Source organism: Rhinoderma darwinii, chromosome 1 (assembly GCF_050947455.1).
Source record: "Rhinoderma darwinii isolate aRhiDar2 chromosome 1, aRhiDar2.hap1, whole genome shotgun sequence".
NCBI classification, from domain to species: domain Eukaryota; kingdom Metazoa; phylum Chordata; class Amphibia; order Anura; family Rhinodermatidae; genus Rhinoderma; species Rhinoderma darwinii.
In genome coordinates, this window is record NC_134687.1 from 165,229,983 (window position 1) to 165,249,583 (window position 19,601).

At 44.8% G+C, this 19,601-nt stretch overlaps 1 protein-coding gene across 4 annotated transcripts in view; it reads right to left on the reverse strand.

Annotated features, from left to right (window-relative positions):
* The window catches only part of ZGRF1 (zinc finger GRF-type containing 1), a 140,608-nt gene that overhangs the window by 53,775 nt on the left and 67,232 nt on the right, over positions 1–19,601 (reverse strand). For all 4 annotated transcript variants that reach the window (XM_075860527.1, XM_075860529.1, XM_075860526.1 and 1 more), the window contains one exon: positions 10,368–10,527. In XM_075860527.1, the coding sequence (XP_075716642.1) occupies positions 10,368–10,527 (160 nt within the window). The remainder of the gene's footprint in view (positions 1–10,367; positions 10,528–19,601) is intronic.

Sequence of the window (19,601 nt, forward strand, 5' to 3'; positions counted from 1 at the left end):
CTGTTTGGCCAGCTGCTATCCCGCTACGCGGTACAGCCCAGTGGGTCCACACCCCGCGCCGTGACAATAACCCCATTCAAAACTGGTTTCAAATACAATAAAACATTGAGGTCTTCAAAAGGTTTGCATTGCCTTTAACTGATCAGATAATTTGTTTCCCCTGAAGATAAGCAGCACCATTTGCTTATTTCCATTACCCCTACTGAAAAAACATGCACAGTCAACAAGCTGAACATGTATGTTTATGAGGAGATCAGCGATGACAGCAGTCAGCTGAACAATGGTTTGGTCAACAGATATCTTATGTGTATTTCCAGTTATAGTCACCCACTATTTGTAGCATTTGTAACAGTTTTCGAAGCCTCCTGGCCACTGGATACAGACATCCTACACCATGCTTTCATTAACAGGAGAAAGCTAACAGACTAAGGCCTAGATCACACAGCTTTTTTTAGGTAGATAAAATCTGCCTCGAAAGTCCTTCAGGAATTTTGAGGCAGATTTTTACCTGACTGCGCTTTTTTGCTGCGTTTTCCGCTCGCGACCATTGAGGACCGCAAGCAAATAAAACGCAGTGAAGAACGCTCAGACACGAGCGGCGTGTTTTTTTTCTGCCTCCCATTGATTTCAATGGAAGGTCAGAGGCGGATTGATGGCAAGAAAGGACATGCTGCTTTTTTCCCCTGCAGGCGCCTCTGCCTCCTATTGAAATCAATGGGGGACGATTTTGGCAATTTTTTTCACGTGGATTCAGACGTGGTTTCCGCGTTAAAATCAACGACAAAAAACCCTGTGTGAACTGGGCCTGTCATAAAAGAAAGCCAAATAGAACTAACAAAATGATATGTGGGAAAGAATTACTTCTGAAAACTTTGTGCAAGGGTGTAAAAACTTTTTAATTAAACTTCTATGAAGAAATGTCTTGCTTTTGCAGTGCCCACTTCATACTACCTGCATTAAAAAAAAGCAACACTTATATTCCTGACTTTAGTCCGGAATACTAGCGGTACATAGAAGTGAAAGGGTGCAATAGTACTGGTGGAATGTCATTAATATTAACCACTAGCACTTCTGCCAACAGGTAGATGACAACACTAGGCACACACACAGAAGTATGATACTCCAGCCTTCATACTGCCCCCCCGATGCACCTGTAAAACACATTTTGGGGCTGCCTAGCCAACAGAGAAAAATACGAAGAATTCCATAATGAATATAAAATGTAAAGATTTTTTTATAATCACAATGACTTCACATGTAAAATCACAAAAAGTTATGTGTTCCATTCTCTATAGCGGTATCAAGGACCTTTTAGAAGTACTTTGATACCCCACAGGATGGGTCTATGGACGAAGGCCAAATTCAACAATCAACATTAGGAAACAGAATTTATCAATCATTTAATAGACCATAACTATGGTCTACTTTTGCCTATTGCTATCACTTTGTTTAATAAGGTTAAGAACTAAATGGATTATTGTATTTTGTTTTTATGTATTGTTTTTATGTATTATTGTGTGCTTAACCCCTTAGTGACCAACAATACGCCTTTTCACGTTCGTCACTAAGGGGCCTTAGGCTAGGCTGACGCCTTTTCCCATTAGCCTAGTCTAAGTCCTGCACGTGTCTCCCGTGCAGGTTGGAGCCGGGGCTCAGCTGTCTGATGACAGCTGAGCTCCTGCTCCAACGCCCGCAATCGAAGTTTACTTAGATCGCGGCCGTTTAACCCGTTAAATGCCGCCGTCAATAGCGACAGCGGCATTTAACTTGTTTACAGAGGGAGTGCGCTCCCTCTGTCGCCCATCGGCGGCCCGCAAATGCAATCGCGGGTCTCCGAAGGGTTGTCATGGCAGCCGGGGGCTTGATAAAAGCCCCCAGGTCTGCCCTGGACATATGCCTATTAGGATGCGCCGGAGGCACGTCCTAATAGATTGCCTGTCAGATTTACACTGACAGGCAATAATGCTCTGATATACGAATTATACCAAAGCATTATAGCAGCGATCTGAAGATCGCACAGTAAAGTCCCCTAGTGGGACTAATGAAATAAATAATAAATGTGAAATAAAGATTAATAAAAATGACAGTAAAAAAATAAATAAAACCATTTTTTTCCATAAAAAGTGGTTTTATTTAGTATAAGTGTAAATAATAAATATAAGTACATATATATGGTATCGCCGCGACCGTAATGACTCCATTAATAAAGTTAATATGTAATTTAAACCGCAAGGTGAACACCGTAAAAAAAAAAACGCAAAAAACAATGGCGAAATAGCAATTTTTTTACATTGCCCCCCAAAAAAGTCATAATAAAAATGTATCAATAAGTCCCATGCACCCCAAAACAGTACCAATCAAAACTACGTCTTGTCCCGCAGAAAACAAGCCCAAAAAAATAATTGATGGAGAAATAAAAAAGTTACGGCTCTTGGAAAGCAACGATGCAAAAACAAATTATTTTAGTTCAAAAGTGTTTTTATTGTGCAAAAGTCGTGTAAAACAGAAAAAAACCTCTACATATGTGGTATCGCCGTAATCGTACCGACCCATAGAATAAAGGTAACATGTTATTTACGCCGCACAGTGAATGGCGTCAATTAAAAAACGCATAGAACAATGGTGGAATTTCAGGGTTTTTTTTTATAATCCCCCCAAAAAAAGTTAATAAAAAAATTATATGTACCCTAAAATGGTGCTATTAAAAAGTACAACTAATCCCGCAAAAAACAAGTCCTCATACAGCTATGTAGACGAAAAAAAAAAAAAGTTATAGCTCTTTGAATGCGACTATAGAAAAACAAATAAAATAGCTTGGTCATTAGGGCCTAAAATGGGCTGGTCACTAAGGGGTTAAGTTTTAGGTTTTGTTATTTTTTAAGAAGCATTTTATGACTGTTATTAATTTCCCTATGGCATCAATAAAGTCTCTGTTATCTTATTTTATAACAGTCCAATTTTGATGTTCACTTACCCAAGAGTTGTGTTTTTCCTTTTTAACTAGACAACATAAGAACATTGTATGGTTGCCAGCCATATAATTCTAACAACACTTACAGTTCTGTATGAAATGAAGTCAGGTCAGATAGCGTGTTTTACGTTTACTAAACTGAACAAAAACAAGCAGGGGGCGTGGCTTAGCGATGGCGTGGATTACCATTACATGAGCTCCGTGGCTTTGGGTGCTGCTGCACCACAAAAACTAGCATTTCCACCTACCAGACATGCCCAGGAGGAAGAGAGGAGACAGCAGCAAGATCTTGGTTCCCCATCATCGTTTATCCGGCCCCGTTACATCGCTTGACCGCTTTTTGCTTCCCCACGCAGAAATCACCGCTTCCCCGCCTGCCATCATCATGGCTCCCTCACCACCTCTGACCACGCGATCCTCCGCAACAGCACCTCCATCACTGATGGAATGAGCACCTCTTCCTCAGATGCAGTTGAGGCCCCACCTGACATCCGATCATCAAAATGGTGAGCCTGCACTTTCAGCGCTACATCCCCTAACCCACAGCACTTAACAAATGTGCATCCCAGGGGCGCCTGAGCTGCAATTGCGGAGAGAATTAGTTCAGGCACTCCCCACCAAAAGGGATTTAGATGAAGTTATCCACCGAAAAGAACAGACCCAACAGCAGGCCCTTGACACTTTTAGGGCAATTAACGACCCGCACATCTGAAACTGATACGGTTACATTATCTCTTGCTGAGACTTACCAAACTTGAAAACGATAACGGACGCTCCAGATCTCAGATACAATCCCTAACATTACTCTTAGACGATCAAGAGAACCGGGGTAGCTGCAAAAATATTCACCTGAAAGGCCTTTCTGAACGCCCCTCCCAAGATGACTTATTGGGGAGAGTTACTACAATCTTTAATACGGTCACGCAGAGACCGCTGGATTCTACCTTCATTGATAGAATACATCGTGTCACAAGAATGGGCCCTTCTGATCGACTTGATCCCAGAGATGTTTTATGCAGATTGCACTACTATAATGAAAAAGAAGCTATTCTGAGATGCACTGGGGATTTCGGTCCTATTATCATAGACGGTGTGGAAGTTAAGCTGTTTTCTGATATGTCCTCTCGCACGCTTCTGATGAGAAGAATTTTACAACTTCTTCATAAAATTCTGGACTGTGGTGCTACTTCTAGATGGGGTCATCCATTTTACTTCATCGTAAAGAAGGGTTCTACCACCTTTGCTCTTTGTCATCACCATGAATTGCCGGAGCTCTTTGCATTTCTGGAAACTACATCGATTTCTGTTCCTGATTGGCTGTCGGTGGACAGACCTCCACCTTTACCACAGCGGATAAGGCGCCGTGATCAATGTCCGAGTACTTCACCGTCCTCTGTGATACCCCTGTTGCTGTCGGTTCCTCTACCATTGGAAGCTTGAATATGTTGTCTCCTGGCTCTCTCCTACTTTGTATGATGTAACCTTGCCGGGTTTGTACACTGCAGGACTCTAATCTTTCTTCAGCCACGATAAGACTGTGGGATTTAGGAGAGATCCTTCGCAGTGGAGAGTGACTGTACAAGTTAGTACTTACTCAATGTAATCGGACATATAATTGCATTCCCTACTATTACCCTGTATGGTGTGAGCCATCCCTTGCATTTTTTATGGTACTTTCCTCTCTGTTATGACTCCTCACTGAATGTCCTCGTACGGTCATCTCCTTTGATTTCTCTCCACTCATGTCTAGGCTCAATGTTACAAATAGTTTATCACCTGGGTAAATTTTATTGCTAAGGTTTTGCCTGTTGCATTTTCTTGAACTGGGTTCTTTCTGGGCCCCGGAGGAACACCATTCTGGTGCACTGTGAGCCACGTGGGCTGACCCCATGGTTTTCTATTTTACCCTACTCTTTTTTTCCAATTTATCAAAATGATTTGGTCATGGTCATGGCTTCCAATCCGCAATCTGAACTCCCGATTGGCTCTTTAAATGTCAAGGGTCTACATAGCCCAGAAAAACACTCTATTTTAATGTACTTACTGAAACGTCAGCATTTCACGTTGCGTTTTTACAAGAAACACACCTATGTCAGACTAAACCATTTAAGTTAACTAATTCTTGGTTACCTCATTCCTATAACAGCTACTTTTCCGATCCTAAAGCCTACGTTCTGTCCTGTGGGAATTTTTGGAATCTCGCAGTGATGATGATGGTCGCATGCTGTTGGTGAAGGGCCGTATTGCCTCTTGCACCTTCACTTTTGCCTCTTTTTACCTCCCCAACTCCAACCAAGGGCATGCTTTGATCAAATATGCAGACATACTAGAGGAATTCGCTGAGGGCGTGTTAATCCTTGGAGGGGACTTCAACATAGCCCTGGATCCCGCTATAGAGGTTTCTTCTAAAGAGTTATCTATTGGGGAAAATAGACTTCGTGCAATCAGACGAACACTTCATGACCATCAGCTTATAGATACTTGGCGCCTCCTTCAGCCGACAGATAGGGATTTTGCCTTTTATGATTCTGCCCATGACGTGTACTCTAGGTTGGACTACTTCTTCCTCAGGCATAGAGATCTTTCTGATCTGCGCTCGGTCCGCATAGATATTACTTTCTCTGACCATGTCCTGGTCATATTGGAACGGATTATCCCTACAGTTCTACCTCGCCAGTGGAACTGGACTCTTAATGCTTCCTTACTGTCTGACCCTCTACTTCTACAGGAAGTAGATGGAGGGAATTAATCCATGTTCGGTTTGGGAAGCTCATAAGTGTGTCATCCGGGGGGTACTCGTGAAACATGGTTCTCGCCTCAAAAGAAAACGGGCACACAAAACTACTACCCTCCTTGCGCAAATTCGTTAGTTGGTGACCTCACATAAGCGTGCACCCACGGATGACATACTTGTAGCTTTTACACAGGCCTGGGACTCCCTACGTACTCTTTTACTTGGTAAGGCCAAGATGTCTCTGACCAAATGTCATTGACATTTCTACGAATATGGGAATAAATGCAGTAAATCGTTAGCGAGAGCATTGTGAGCCCAAAGAGCTTCTACTTATGTCCCGAGCATTAAAAATACAGACAACATACAGTGCCTTCTCTCGGAAGATTTTGCGAATGCTTTCAAATCCTATTATTCGTCATTATACTCCACGGATTCCTCAAATCCGCACATTACTAGTTCCGATTTTCGCAACAAAGTTAGATACCACATTCTTGAATCGGGTATTCCCTCCATCTCCGACAATGACCATGACTCGTTGGAAGCCCCTCTCACGATCGAGGAACTACATACGGCTCTGAAACAAACCCAGAATGGGAAGGCGCCTGGTCCAGATGAACTGACTCTCCCATACTATAAAACCTTTCAGGACACTTTAGGCCCCCACTTCCTCTTGTCATTTAATTCCCTACTAGCGGGTTCATGTTTGCCTAGAGACTCTACTAGGGCACACATTGCTGTAATCCACAAACAAGGTAGACATTTCTCTCTGTCCCAGTTACAGAGCTATATCTTTGCTGAACATCGATATTAACCCCTTCAGGACGAAGACTTTTTTTGATATTTTAATTTTCGTTTTTCACTCCCCGCATTCCAAGAGCCATAACTTTTTTTATTTTTCCGTCAGTAAAGTGCGTTTAGGGCTTATTTTTTGTGGGAGGAGTTGTAGTTTCTTTTGGTACCATTTATAGTTCCATATAATGTACTGGGAAACTGAAAAAAAAAACCCTTTGCGGGCTGAAGTTGGAAAAAACTGATTCATCAATGTTTTTTTGCGTTTCGTTTTTTACGGCTTTCAACGTGCGGTAAAAACGACAACTTATCTTTATTCTGTGGCCTAATACGATTACGGTGATATTACAGTTATACAGGTTTTTTTAATATTTTACTACTTTTATTGATAAAAAACTTTGTTAAAAAAAAACAACAAGTTTTGTGTTGCCACATTCTGAGAGCCATAACTTTTTTCACCGATTGAGCGGTGTGAGGGCTTATTTTTTGTGGTACGAGCTGTCGTTTTTATCTGTACCATTTTTTAATACGTAGCACTTTTTGATCGCTTATAAAAAAAATTTTGAGAGCGAAGTTGATAAAAAAAAAATAGCGATTTTACATCATTCACCGTGTGCGTTAAATAACGCTATATTGTAATAGTTCGGACTTTTACGGAAGCAGCGATACCAATTTTGTATACTTTTTTTATATTACTTTAGGGGGAAAATGGGAAAAGGGTGGTTTATTGAACTTTTAATTTTTTTTTTCACTTTTTTTTTTTTTTACACACTTTATTAGCCCCCCTAGGGGACTTGAACCAGCGATCGTTAGATCGCTGGTGCAATATACTGCAATACTAAGGTTTTGCAGTATATCGTCCTTTTTAACAGGCTTCTGTTAAGCCCTGCCGCAGGCGGAGCTTAACAGAGGCAGAGTGAAGGCAGTCTTGGGGGCCTTCATTAAGCCCCTGGGCTGCCATAACAACCGTCGTCACCTACCGATCTCACTGCGGGGGTGGGGGGGGATGAGCTGTCGCAGCATTTGAGGGGTTAAACAGCCAGGAACAGCGCGATCGCTGCTACCGGCTGTTAGTCCCGGGTGTCCGGTGTAAAATACAGTCGACATTTGCAGCATATGGAGCGCGCTCAGCTAGTGAGCGCGCTCCAAACATCACCCCCGCACCTGGATGTAATAGCACGTCCGGGTGTGCGAAGGGGTTAAGCTTTTGGCAAAGATGTTGGCTTCTAGATTGACCCCCCTTCTTTTGGACATCATTCACCCGGTCCAGGCTGGTTTTATGACAGGCAGAGAGGCTCGCGATAACACGATCAAAGCACTAGACCTGATATGCAGTGCTAAATTTAATGACCTTCCCACCATGTTTCTCTCGACAGATGCTGAAAAAGCATTTGACCGTGTCAATTGGATCTTCCTTGAGGAAACACTACGCAGCATCGGTTTGAGGGAACACGAACATGATGACCTGGATCCTCTCACTTTATTCCTCACCATCCGCCAGATTCCGGGTGAATGGTGTCCTTTTGGAGGATTTTAATATTCTTAACGGCACTCGTCAGGGCTGCCCTCTGTCCCCCCCTGATCTTCTCACTCACTTTAGAACCCTTTCTACGGAAAATTCATACTAACCCGGATGTACAAGGGGTTACGATCCAAGGTAAAATGTTCAAAGTGGCGGCGTACGCGGATGATTTGTTGTTCTTTATTTCTCAGCCCCACATTTCTCTACCGAACCTCATGATGGAATTTCGGAAGTACGCAAGTCTCTCCAATTTTAAGATTACTCAAAATCTGAAGCCCTGAATGTTACCTTGCCTTCTCGTGGTCCGATCTTTGCGAGATGCATTTAGTTTCCATTGGGCACCACGCTATATTAAGTACATGGGTGTAAAATTATCTGCCGATCCTCTTTTACTTTACCAGCTTAACTTCGCTTCTCTCCTTCAAAGCATCAAGGCGGACTTTGATAGATGGGCAAAGGGAACTTTCACGTGGTTTGGATGATGCGCTATCAATAAAATGAATGTTTTGCCTTGTGTCCTATACCTGTTCCAAACCATCCCGATTAGAATCCCTCCAAATTTATTCAACACCCTTGTAACCGTTCAAAACTCCTATATTTGGGGAGGGAAATCAACACGTCTAAAACGTACACTTTTATGCAGGCCTAGGAATCGCGGGGGGATTGGTCTTCCAGACTTTAAGATGTATTATATTGCCTCACATCTTACTCTAATTTTAGACTGGTGCAGACATTCCCTGCTCAAACCATTGGTTTTCATTAGCAAAGCTTTATACGTATTCCATTGAAAGCTCTTCCATGGATGGACCGTTCATTAAACTGTTCCCTACGCCTCCACCGGACTATAGGTCCCACTCTAGACTGTTGTCGTACACCTGTAGTAAAATCTTATATGCTTCCCCCATCTTCCCCACTCTATCCTATATTGGGAAACCCGTCTTTCCCTCCGGGGGTTGAGGATCCGGTGATCAGGGCATGGACAGAGGCGGAGAAATTTAGAGTCACGCATTTTGGCACTGAACTACAGTGGCCCTCAAATGAGGAGCTCTCCTCAATATCAGAGCCTCGTGCTTTGGGAAGCTGGAGGACGTTCCAACTCAAGCATTTTCTATCCACTCTTCCCGCAAGAAGCTCCTTTGTTAGAGATAAGACTACTTTTGAGACCCTATGACCCCAGAATTTCTGTGCCATACCTTGTCACTGACCTATAAACTTCTCGACACCTCCGAACCAATTGCCTCCGATGTACCTTTTGCATTGGGAAACCGACCTAGATGTTACTCTCTCCCCCTGAACAATGTACTAGAATCTTTACCCTAATGCACAAGACCTCTATTAGTTCCAGATTTCAGGAATCGAATTATAAACTTTTAAAGGAGATGGTACCGTGTGCCTAACCGTTTGCATGCTTTGTTCCCAGATGCTCCTTTTGTTGGAGATGCAATTCTGAGGAGGGCACGCTTTTACATACTTTTTGGTCCTGTGAGATTCAGGCGTTGTTTTGGGAGACAGCGACTAGGTTTATTCGTTCACTTACAGATTGCATGATGGAAATGGGCCCTGCTTTGTTAGTCTTGCATCACTGCGAGATTGCACTCCCAGCGTACAAACGTTCAATTCTTCAACATTTTGTGGCTGCTGCTAAGATGTGTATACCATTGTTGTGGAAACAACCAAGATCTCCTCCCATTTCATTGTGGTTGTCTAAGGTCAATGACCTGATGACCATGGAAAACCTGTCATCTTCTTTTTCGGATGATCATGATCGCTTTCACCAGACCTGGTGTCTCTGGATTGATTTCCAGAATTCTGCTGAATATAGTATTCTCTTGAGCAACCATGCTTGCAATGCTTACTTTTACATAGATTTGGCGCCCTGACTGAACATACTGATCTTTTCCCCTTCCTTTTCCTCCTCAACCCTTTTTTTTCCCCCCTTTTCTTCTTCTATTTCTATGCTTTGGGTGGTGATTTTTGCGGGACTTTGAGCTTATTGTTTGGTTTTTTTTTGCATGATATTGTTTTATCAATTTTTGCCTTTTTTCTGTAAAATTTTAAGAAGTTACTTTCCCAATGGCGGATGGATGTCCTGCACCCTTGTCACCGCTTTTGTCTTATACTTTTCTAAAAATTTCTAATAAAAGACAGATTTATATTAAAAAAATTATTATATTTATAAATTTTAATTTAGAATTTAAGTTTATAACAAAAAACACAAAAACTAACAAGCAATCATGAACTAGTAATATTGAAGAAATATATTTTGTGAAAAGAGTGGGTGTGACTAAATAATAAAAAGTATCTGTATGGTAAAATCTACTTACATTATAATTTACCAACTAGTTACTTACCCCAGAAGAACGCGGTCAACTGCAACATTTGTGGATGATGAAATTAGTAATTTCCAATGGAATGAACCATGTTCCTCAGGAGGATTATGGGTTTCAAAAAGCTGAACTAAGAACAAAATAACCACTGCCAGCAAGTAACTTTTTCCAGCACCAAAAACTCCTGAAATGTCACACTTTGCATTAGAATATGAAATATATAGATTTATACTGTATATTGATTTTAATTTTCAATCTAACCCTATATAAAATAATAGTTCATATTTTCAGCATCTGTCACCATAGGAAGGCAGCATTATAATAAGTAGAGCAGGAGGTGGACAGACAAGATGCAGCATCACACATAGGAATTGCCTAGAACACAACTGCCGAGATGTCGTGCACCCTTTCATCCTTCATAAACCATTTTCTTCTTAGTGAACCATTGGGATTCCGTGGTGGAAATTTAATTAACCCCTTCCCGCCGCAACCATTTTTCGGATTTTCACTTTATTTTTCTCCTCCCCACATTCCAAAAGCCGTAACTTTAATATTTTTCCATCATATTTATTCTGCGGGTCAATACGATTACAGTGATACCAAATTTATATAGTTTTTTTTAGGTTATACTACTTTTACAAGGGAAAAACAGATTGTTAAAAATAAAATTTGAGTTTTGTCGCCATATTCTGAGAGCCATAACTTTATTTTTCCGTAGATTTAGCGGCTTATTTTCTGCGGGGCGAGCTGTAGATTCTATTGGTACCATTTTGGAGTACATGAGACTTTGTGATCACTTTTTATGGGATATCAAGTGACCGCAAATCTGACTGTTTACATTTTTTATGGCGTTCACCGTGCAGACTAAATAATGATATATTGTAATAGTTCCGACTTTTACGGATGAGTCGATACCAGTTATGTTAATTTTTTTACATTGTGCTTGAGGGAAAAATGGAAAAAGTGTTTTTTCTTTAACTTTTAAGTTATTAAAAAAAAAAACTTATTTCACAGTTTTTTTTTTTACTAGTCCCCCAAGTGGGCTTGCAGTATATCGTGACTAACAGTCTCGGCAGGGCTTCATAGGACTACAAAGATGGCGGACCTTCATCAGGCCCCCAGACTGCCATGCCAAACAATGGCAGCCCCCCGATCTCGCCACGGGGGGAGCCATTGGAACGTTACAGGGGGTCCCCCCCCTGTTTTCAGCGATTTAAATGCCGCGGTCGCTATTGACCGTGGCATTTAAAGGGTTAAATGTGCAGGGTCGCGCTCGTTACCTGGAAGTGTCGGCTGTAACACACAGCCAACACACTCGTCCTCTGGAGCAGGCTCGGCCCGTGAGCCCGCTCCATATTCACGCACCTGATGTGCGCTGTATATATACGGCGGATGTCAGGAGGGGGTTTTCCAGGTTTTTTTTATTTATAGAATAGAAGATTATAGTTTTCTAATATATAGGTATTATAAATTCTGTTCACATACCTTTCTTTTATACCAGTATTGTGTCTTTTCACAGTGGAATGGTATAGCCCACATATTAGTCCTGTGTAGTACAGCCATGGGCTAACCGCATATGACTAAACATGGTGTCAAGTCATGTGACCTCCTCCTCCACACACATCATGTGACCTCTAGCATTCATTTAGAAATAAGGCAAAATGAAAGACATGCGTTGGGGCACATAGAGGACACATCCATGGGTCAATAGGACTAATGGTGGAATAAAACATCTACTTCACTGTATTTACTGTCTCTAGATGTTTTTCAAAATGGCTATCTATCTCTAGGGATGTTGTCATGTTGTTAATAAAGACATTATATATATATATATATATATATATATATATATTAAAAAACAAAAAAACGGTGGCCAGCTATGGGAGAGTGAAGACGTGCTCTCTCCAGCTCCTCAACTAGCGCTACTAAATTGGCTTACATCCACTCCCAGATATGGGGAAAAATTCTAAAAAAGCAAGGGCAGCAGCCCCTACATGTCCCTCATCGCCCCAGCGCGATATCGGGGATTATTTTGGGCGACAGCCCCAGATGCAGCTGCGGGCTGCGGCGCGGGCCGAGGCTGGAGGTCAAAATGGCCGCCCGACCTCTCCATCTCCAACGGACCAGGGCCCGGAGATGACGGCAGGACATATCCACTCACCCTCTGAGGTGCAGACCCTGGAGTTCACCGATCCTCTGTCTCCTTCCCGGGCTGCGATGGATCGTGCGGCCCGTGCGACAACGCCTCCAGCTTCCCAAGATGGCCGCCGGGACCACGAGGCTGGCGGATGCAGGCCTGCTCTGGAGAGCACGGCCCTCCCTTCAGCTGCTCCGATAGAGAGCGTGCCAGCACAGGACCCAGAGGCATTGGATCCCCGGTCTTGCTGGGAGACTTCGGAGACCACTGTAGCGGCGGATGCCGTTCCCCGGTCACAAGAACATGTGGCCTCTCAAGATGGCTGCCATCCTCCATCGTCTCTGCTTTCATGGCCTGCGGGCCCTCTTCTTCCGGGATCCGACTGCGGCCTACTACCAGCCCCTGGAGTGAGAGACACCGCATCTGCCCTGCCTGCAGTTCTGCAGTTGGAGGAGTTAGCGAGGAGGCACAGTGAGTACCGAGGCCCTGAGCCTCCCATCATCCAGGTCACCTCACACCCCATGGGACGGATAGCCCCAACTCTCCCCCTTCCATCCAGGGATCCGGGGCTGGTGGGAACCTCTCCCTCTCGGCCCTCCAGCTCCGCACGGCACGGATACCCCAATGCCCCAATGATATTAACCTCGACCCTGCTTATGGGATCTCCCCAGCACCCCGGGACTATGCCTGCACTACCTGCAAGTGGCCAAGGTCCTCAATTGCATCCACTCCCGTCTCCTGAAGTGGACACGCCAGCCAGTAGTGGATTAAGTTTTACCGACCCGTTGTCTGGATCTATGTGTGAAAATCGGCCGGCGACTCTCTCAGATATCCGCCAGCTTGTTCAATTGTTGCCTACTAGGGCTGATATGACTTCCTTTGCCAGACAGATCGTGGAAGAATGCAAGCTGGAGTTTACACAGTTTCGTGCGGAACTTTCCTCACTTTCTACGAGGGTGGACACTCTTACGCAGGATCGGGTTGCTGAAAGTGCCACTATTGCAGATATCCAATCCACTATCCAGCAGCACTCAGCTCAGTTGTTCACCTTGCAGCAGCATCTTGATGATATTGAAAACCGTAATAGGAGGAACAACCTACGTGTTCGAGGATTGCCCGAATCTGTTCCTGCGTCTGATCTGTTTTCGACTCTATCCACCATCTTCAATACTTTACTAGGCCGTCCGCCGAATACCCATATAGAGATCGACCGGGCACATAGAGCTCTCCGCCCTGTAAGTATTGACGATCCTCGGCCGAGGGATGTCATTTGCCGAATACATTTCTACGCAATCAAGGACTCTATCCTCCAAAAAATCAGACGGCAACCCATCATTCTCCATCAAGGCACGCAGTTACGTATTTTACCGGATTTATCTCGACATACGCTGGCGCAAAGAGCTGCTCTCAAACCCCTGCTGGAGGTACTCCGAAGCCGGGACATCATCTACAGGTGGGGCTTCCCGTTTGCCCTGATGGTCCGACAGGAGGGCCGTACCTACACTGTGCGATCCCCGACCGACCTGCCTGGTTTCTTGCGGGACTTGAATCTTCCTCATGTTGCATTACCGGAGTGGCCCTCGTTGTTATCCTCTGCTGGCGGGGGATCACGGGGGAGACGCCCAATCTCTGGGCCCCTAGCGGTGGTGGAGGGACGCCCTCCGCGTGGACCCCGGAGACGATCTAGACGCCGACAAGAACATGACCCTATTCCACCCATGGAGACCGCCCGTTCGGCGTGATGACCCGGACGGCCGTTCTTGGAATTCCTCCTTTTATTTACTTGCTGCTGTCTGTTTTCAAGATTGCTTGTTGCTTTTTTACCGTTACCTTCAGATGCCTTCCAATGTCTTCCTCTCTTATTATTTAAAGTGTGCAAATGATGTTAAAGCTGTTAATACCTATATTATTGTACGCTAGGGAGTGCGGATAACTCTTATGCGTAGTTGTCACCTTCCCCCTGTAGGTTTTGGACCGAATTTTCGGTCTTCCGCAATAGTGCGATTAGCTTGTGCGGCAGTTGTTTTTCTACTGCCTTTTCTGTTTGATTTTATGTCTGTGTTTTTTTCTAATGCTCTGTTCTTTACTCCTAGCTTGTTTCCCTCCTCTACTTCCCTCCTGGCGATCCTGGACTCCGATCCTTCGTGCGTTAGCCGGCATACCTCAGCGAGCCGTTTAGTCTGCATCCATGGCTGACCTTAATATTGCCTCCTTCAACGTGAAGGGGCTGAATGTTCCTGAAAAGCGGGCGCAAATTTTACACCATCTACACAAACGTAAGGTACACATCGCATGCTTCCAGGAAACACACTTTAAGGAGGGACATACCCCTACTATCAGGCACAAACACTACACTACGTGGCATTTCAGTAATAATCCCCTTTCCAGATCGTGTGGAGTTGCCATAGCCCTCCACAAGTCTCTCCCCCATCAGGTTGTCAATCTTGTTGCGGATCCCGATGCGAGATACCTCATCTTAGTGCTTAATATTGGTGGGAGGGAATTTACGGTGATTAACGCTTATGCCCCTAACCAGGGTCAGGTGCCCTTCATTCTTCAACTAATAGAAACCGCCCTTCCAGTGGTCCGAGGGACTGTGGTGCTGTGCGGAGACCTTAACCTTACTCTAGATCCGACGGTGGATAATTCTACTGGTCGCTCTAGTGTTGCATACGGTGCTATTAGGCGGGTGAGGCGTGCTCTCCTACAGCTTCAACTGTGTGATGCATGGCGCATTCAACACCCCACGGATAAGGATTATAGTTTTTACTCCCATCCGCATGGCACCTACAGTCGCCTGGATTACATTTTCCTTCAGCAACATGCTCTCCCCTGGGTGGCATCTACGTCCATTGGCAGTATCCTGTGGTCTGACCATGCCCCGGTATATTGTACCTTACATCTCCCCTTCATCACTAAAGGCCCCTGGACTTGGAGACTGAATGAGTCCCTGCTCCTGGATGGGGTGTGCCATGCTGATTTGCTTCAAACGGTGGAAAATTTCACTATTGATCATGCCCAGGACGACACATCCCCCTTGGTTCGTTGGGAAGCTCTTAAATGTGTTCTCAGGGGGGTCCTCATAAAACACGGGGCGCGCCTTAAGAGGGAAAGGGCCCACTCCCTTAAAATTGCTCTCCAAAAAATTAGTGCTCTTGAACTGGCTCACAAACGTGCGCTGTCTCTCCCGATTTTACGTGAGTTACAGATTGCCCGACAGGACGCCAGACGGCTGTTGGACTCTGCCCAGCAGCGCGCTCTTCAAGTCTGTCGCAGTAAATTCTACGAGTTTGGCAATAAGAGCGGACGTATGTTGGCCAGAGCTTTAAAAACCAGAATTGCCCAGTCACACATCCCAAATACTAAGGCCCCTTCTGGCCAAGTTGTTCACACGACCCCAGAGATAGCGGAGTGCTTCCATAGCTTTTTCTCTGAGCTTTACAACCTTAACCCTCCCACCCCCGCCCCCTCCCATCCGCCGGGACGGGACTCTTTCTCATCTCCCTTCACACCGTTGTCTGGGGAGATGGCTGAGGAACTTGATACGGACTTCACTCCCGCGGAGCTCCTCATGGTTATATCTGATCTTCCTGGGGGAAAGAGTCCTGGCCCGGATGGTTACACTGTCAAGTTTTATAAGGTGTTGGCGGACCGGTTGCTACCGCTTCTGTTGTCAGCTTTCAACTCTATTTCCCCGGAGGTCCTGTTTCCCCCTAGCTCCACCTTGGCTCATGTCGCGGTTATCCCTAAGCCGGGTAAAGACCCTCAACTCTGCTCCAGTTATCGTCCCATCTCCCTGCTCAATGTAGACTTAAAAATTTACGCCAAATTGCTCGCCAATAGACTGAATAAATACCTGCCAGATCTAATTCACCCGGATCAGGTGGGGTTTGTGCCTGGTCGGGAGGCCCGTGACAACACCCTTAAAACTTTTGATATCATTCACCACGCCCAGGCTAACCGAATCCCGCTCATGATCCTGTCCCTGGATGCTGAAAAGGCGTTCGACAGAATATCGTGGTCTGCCCTTTACCAAACCCTTCGACATGTGGGAATAGGACCATCTTTTTTGGCAAAAATTATGGCATTGTATCGTACACCCTCGGCCCAAATAAAAATAAATGGCTCCCTTTCGGCACCTTTCCCTATTTACAATGGCACACGACAGGGCTGTCCCCTATCCCCCCTGTTGTATGTCCTGGTTATGGAACATCTCATGGCCTCCATTCGGAACAACTCAGATATTAAGGGTATTAACATTGGAGGGAAGGAATACAAGTGCTCGGCATTCGCTGATGACCTATTGGTCTATCTCACAGACCCTCATGTCTCTCTCCCTTCACTGATGTCCGAGCTGTCTCGTTTTGGAACATGGTCTAATTTCAAAATCAATTTCTCTAAGTCTGAGGCGCTAAATGTTTCTCTCCCGGGCCCATTAGTGTCGCTTCTCCAAAGTAATTTCCCCTTTTCATGGCCCTCCAGAGGTATTACATATTTGGGTGCCCGTATAAGTGGGGACCTTACACAATTGTTTACAAATAATTTTATCCCCCTACTGGCCAAGTTTCGTACTGACCTTAATTCCTGGCATAAGACTGAGTTTTCCTGGTTTGGCCGTATCAATATTATTAAGATGTCCCTCCTCCCCCGCTTGCTTTATCTCCTGCAGACGATCCCCATCTCTATCCCATCTTCCTATTGGTTGCGGCTTCAGCGATGCTTCGGCTCCTTCATTTGGCCGACTGGTCGCCCACGTCTGAGCCGGGCTCTTCTGACTCGTTCCAGGGGTACGGGTGGGGTTGGTCTGCCGGATTGTCGGCTCTACTATTTGGCATCAAATCACGCACGGGTTTTAGATTTCTTTCATAACCGTGAATCAAAACTATGGGTTCGTTTAGCTCAACAACTATGTCCCAGTACCCTATCATCCCTGCCGTGGATCCTGCCCGGGAATAGACCGACTCAAGCCTCCTTTGTTGTTTACCATACTCTCATGGCGTTGAGGTCCTTAGGGCCTGGAAGTACGCTTGTAGACCCCCTGGGTCCTTTAACTCCTATCACAGATAATCCAGCCTTTCCTGCTGGTAAGGCTGGTCGCTCCTTCCTAGGCAGGCAGTCCACCAACCCCATGTATTTTGCCCAGGTCCTCTCCGCTTCCTCTCTTCTCCCACTAACCTCCATCTGCCCCGATGCCGTGCCCCTCACTCGCCATATATATGAGTATGCCCAGTTAAAACATTTTTATGGAGTGGTAAACCGACGCGCACATCTTCACAGGTCGTTGACGGACTTTGAGCGCCTATGTGTCTCCTCCCAGCCCCCTACACATACCATATCCACAATATATAAATTACTCCTTTCGCTGCGTTCCCAACAACTCCCCTCCTTCTGCGGGGCCTGGGAGAGAGAATTACATACTACATTTACTGATACACAATGGAAGCGGTGTTTCTCCCTCTCACAAAAAGCCTCTATAGCCGTTAGGGCCCAGGAAACTAGTTATAAAATTGTCTCTAGATGGTATCGGGTCCCGGCTGCGCTTCATAAATGGTATCCGTCTGTGCCTGATAATTGTTGGCGCTGTGGTGCTGTGGGAGGTTCCATGTCTCATGTTTGGTGGAGTTGCCCCTTGTTGAGGAGTTTTTGGGATGCGGTACTTAAATTGATATTGGAGGTTACTGGAGTCTCTGTCCCCAACTCTCCGGAGGCAGCTCTCTTATTCATGTTCCCGATGCCATTACACATTTATAAAAGCTCCCTAACTAGACATCTGCTTCAGGCGGCAAAGTCAGTGATCCCGCGCAGGTGGAAAACGGCAATGCCCCCAACATTAGATGAGTGGTTTCGGGAAGTTGCCTTGATACAGCGAATGGAACACTTGGTGGCTCACTCCCCGGCAGCTGTGGTAAAATACACGTCTACATGGTCTCCTTGGATAGTGTTTCTTTCTTCGCCTTCCTACCTCACGGTTGTAGCCTGAGTCGGCCTATGCCCCGGTGAAACATACTACGGCTCTTGCTCGCTGCTGATTTTTTACTCATAATACGCTGGAACTGGAGTCCAGGATCCCTCCTGTCCTCTCCCCTCCCCCCTATCCTTCCCTCTCGTGGGGCCTTTTACTGTACTTTCTTTCCCCCTGACTAGGGCTAAGTGCCTCTCCTTCTCTGTTTGAGTTAAGTGATCTCATTGTACCTTTTGATGATTATGCCTTTATGATTATTCATGCTACTGTTGTACACTGATAATTCTGTTTCATGTCAAGATGTGATGCACATTATTGATTTTTCCCTTTTTTTTCTGTATGTTTTTGCTTTGGTCCACTGACCTTGTTTGTTCTTTTAGTTATGGGTGGAGGCCTTCTCTCCCATATGTTTTGTAATTTTGTGTTCTAAAACTCAATAAAAATTTTTGAATAAGAAAAAAAAAAAAAAACAAAAAAACACGTAAACAGAGGATACAGGGAGAAGAATGGGGGAGCTGCCCCTCACAGACATTATGAGGAGATGTTGCTGTAGGTAGAAATGCTTTATAATTTCTGCTCCTCAATGTACTATTAACCTGTTATATACCTGGACAGTGTTACCTGAATGCCAGGAGTCACATGATGTGTGGGTGGTGGGTCACATGACTGACACCATCTTTAGTCTTCTTAGTTATCCTATGAATGCATCTCTATAGACTAATCTGTGGACTATACCATTATTTTTTTTAAATAGAGGCATCTGCACTGATATTAGAAAGGTTATGATCCGAATTTAAATACATGTATATTAGAAATCTCTGAAAAAGAACTAGATTCATTTAAAATCACTGAACAGGCCATACTTACTCATGAGGGAGGTACTCACACACATCCCAACAGGACGCAGACAAAACACAATGCTACATAGAGGGAGATTACACAGTGCAATATACTGATGAATACCCACTCACACATCTACTATTCATGAGGGGGGTGGCTGCTTAGTATTATCATTGCACACAAATGTAGCTTTTATAAGAGTGTCAGTCACATGGTTACATGTAGTGCGCCATTCTGGCTTACAGCCTATTAGTCAACGCCCATAATATTAGACAAGGCGGTCTGCCCAGCAACCAATGTAGGACAGTCAGCAATTACA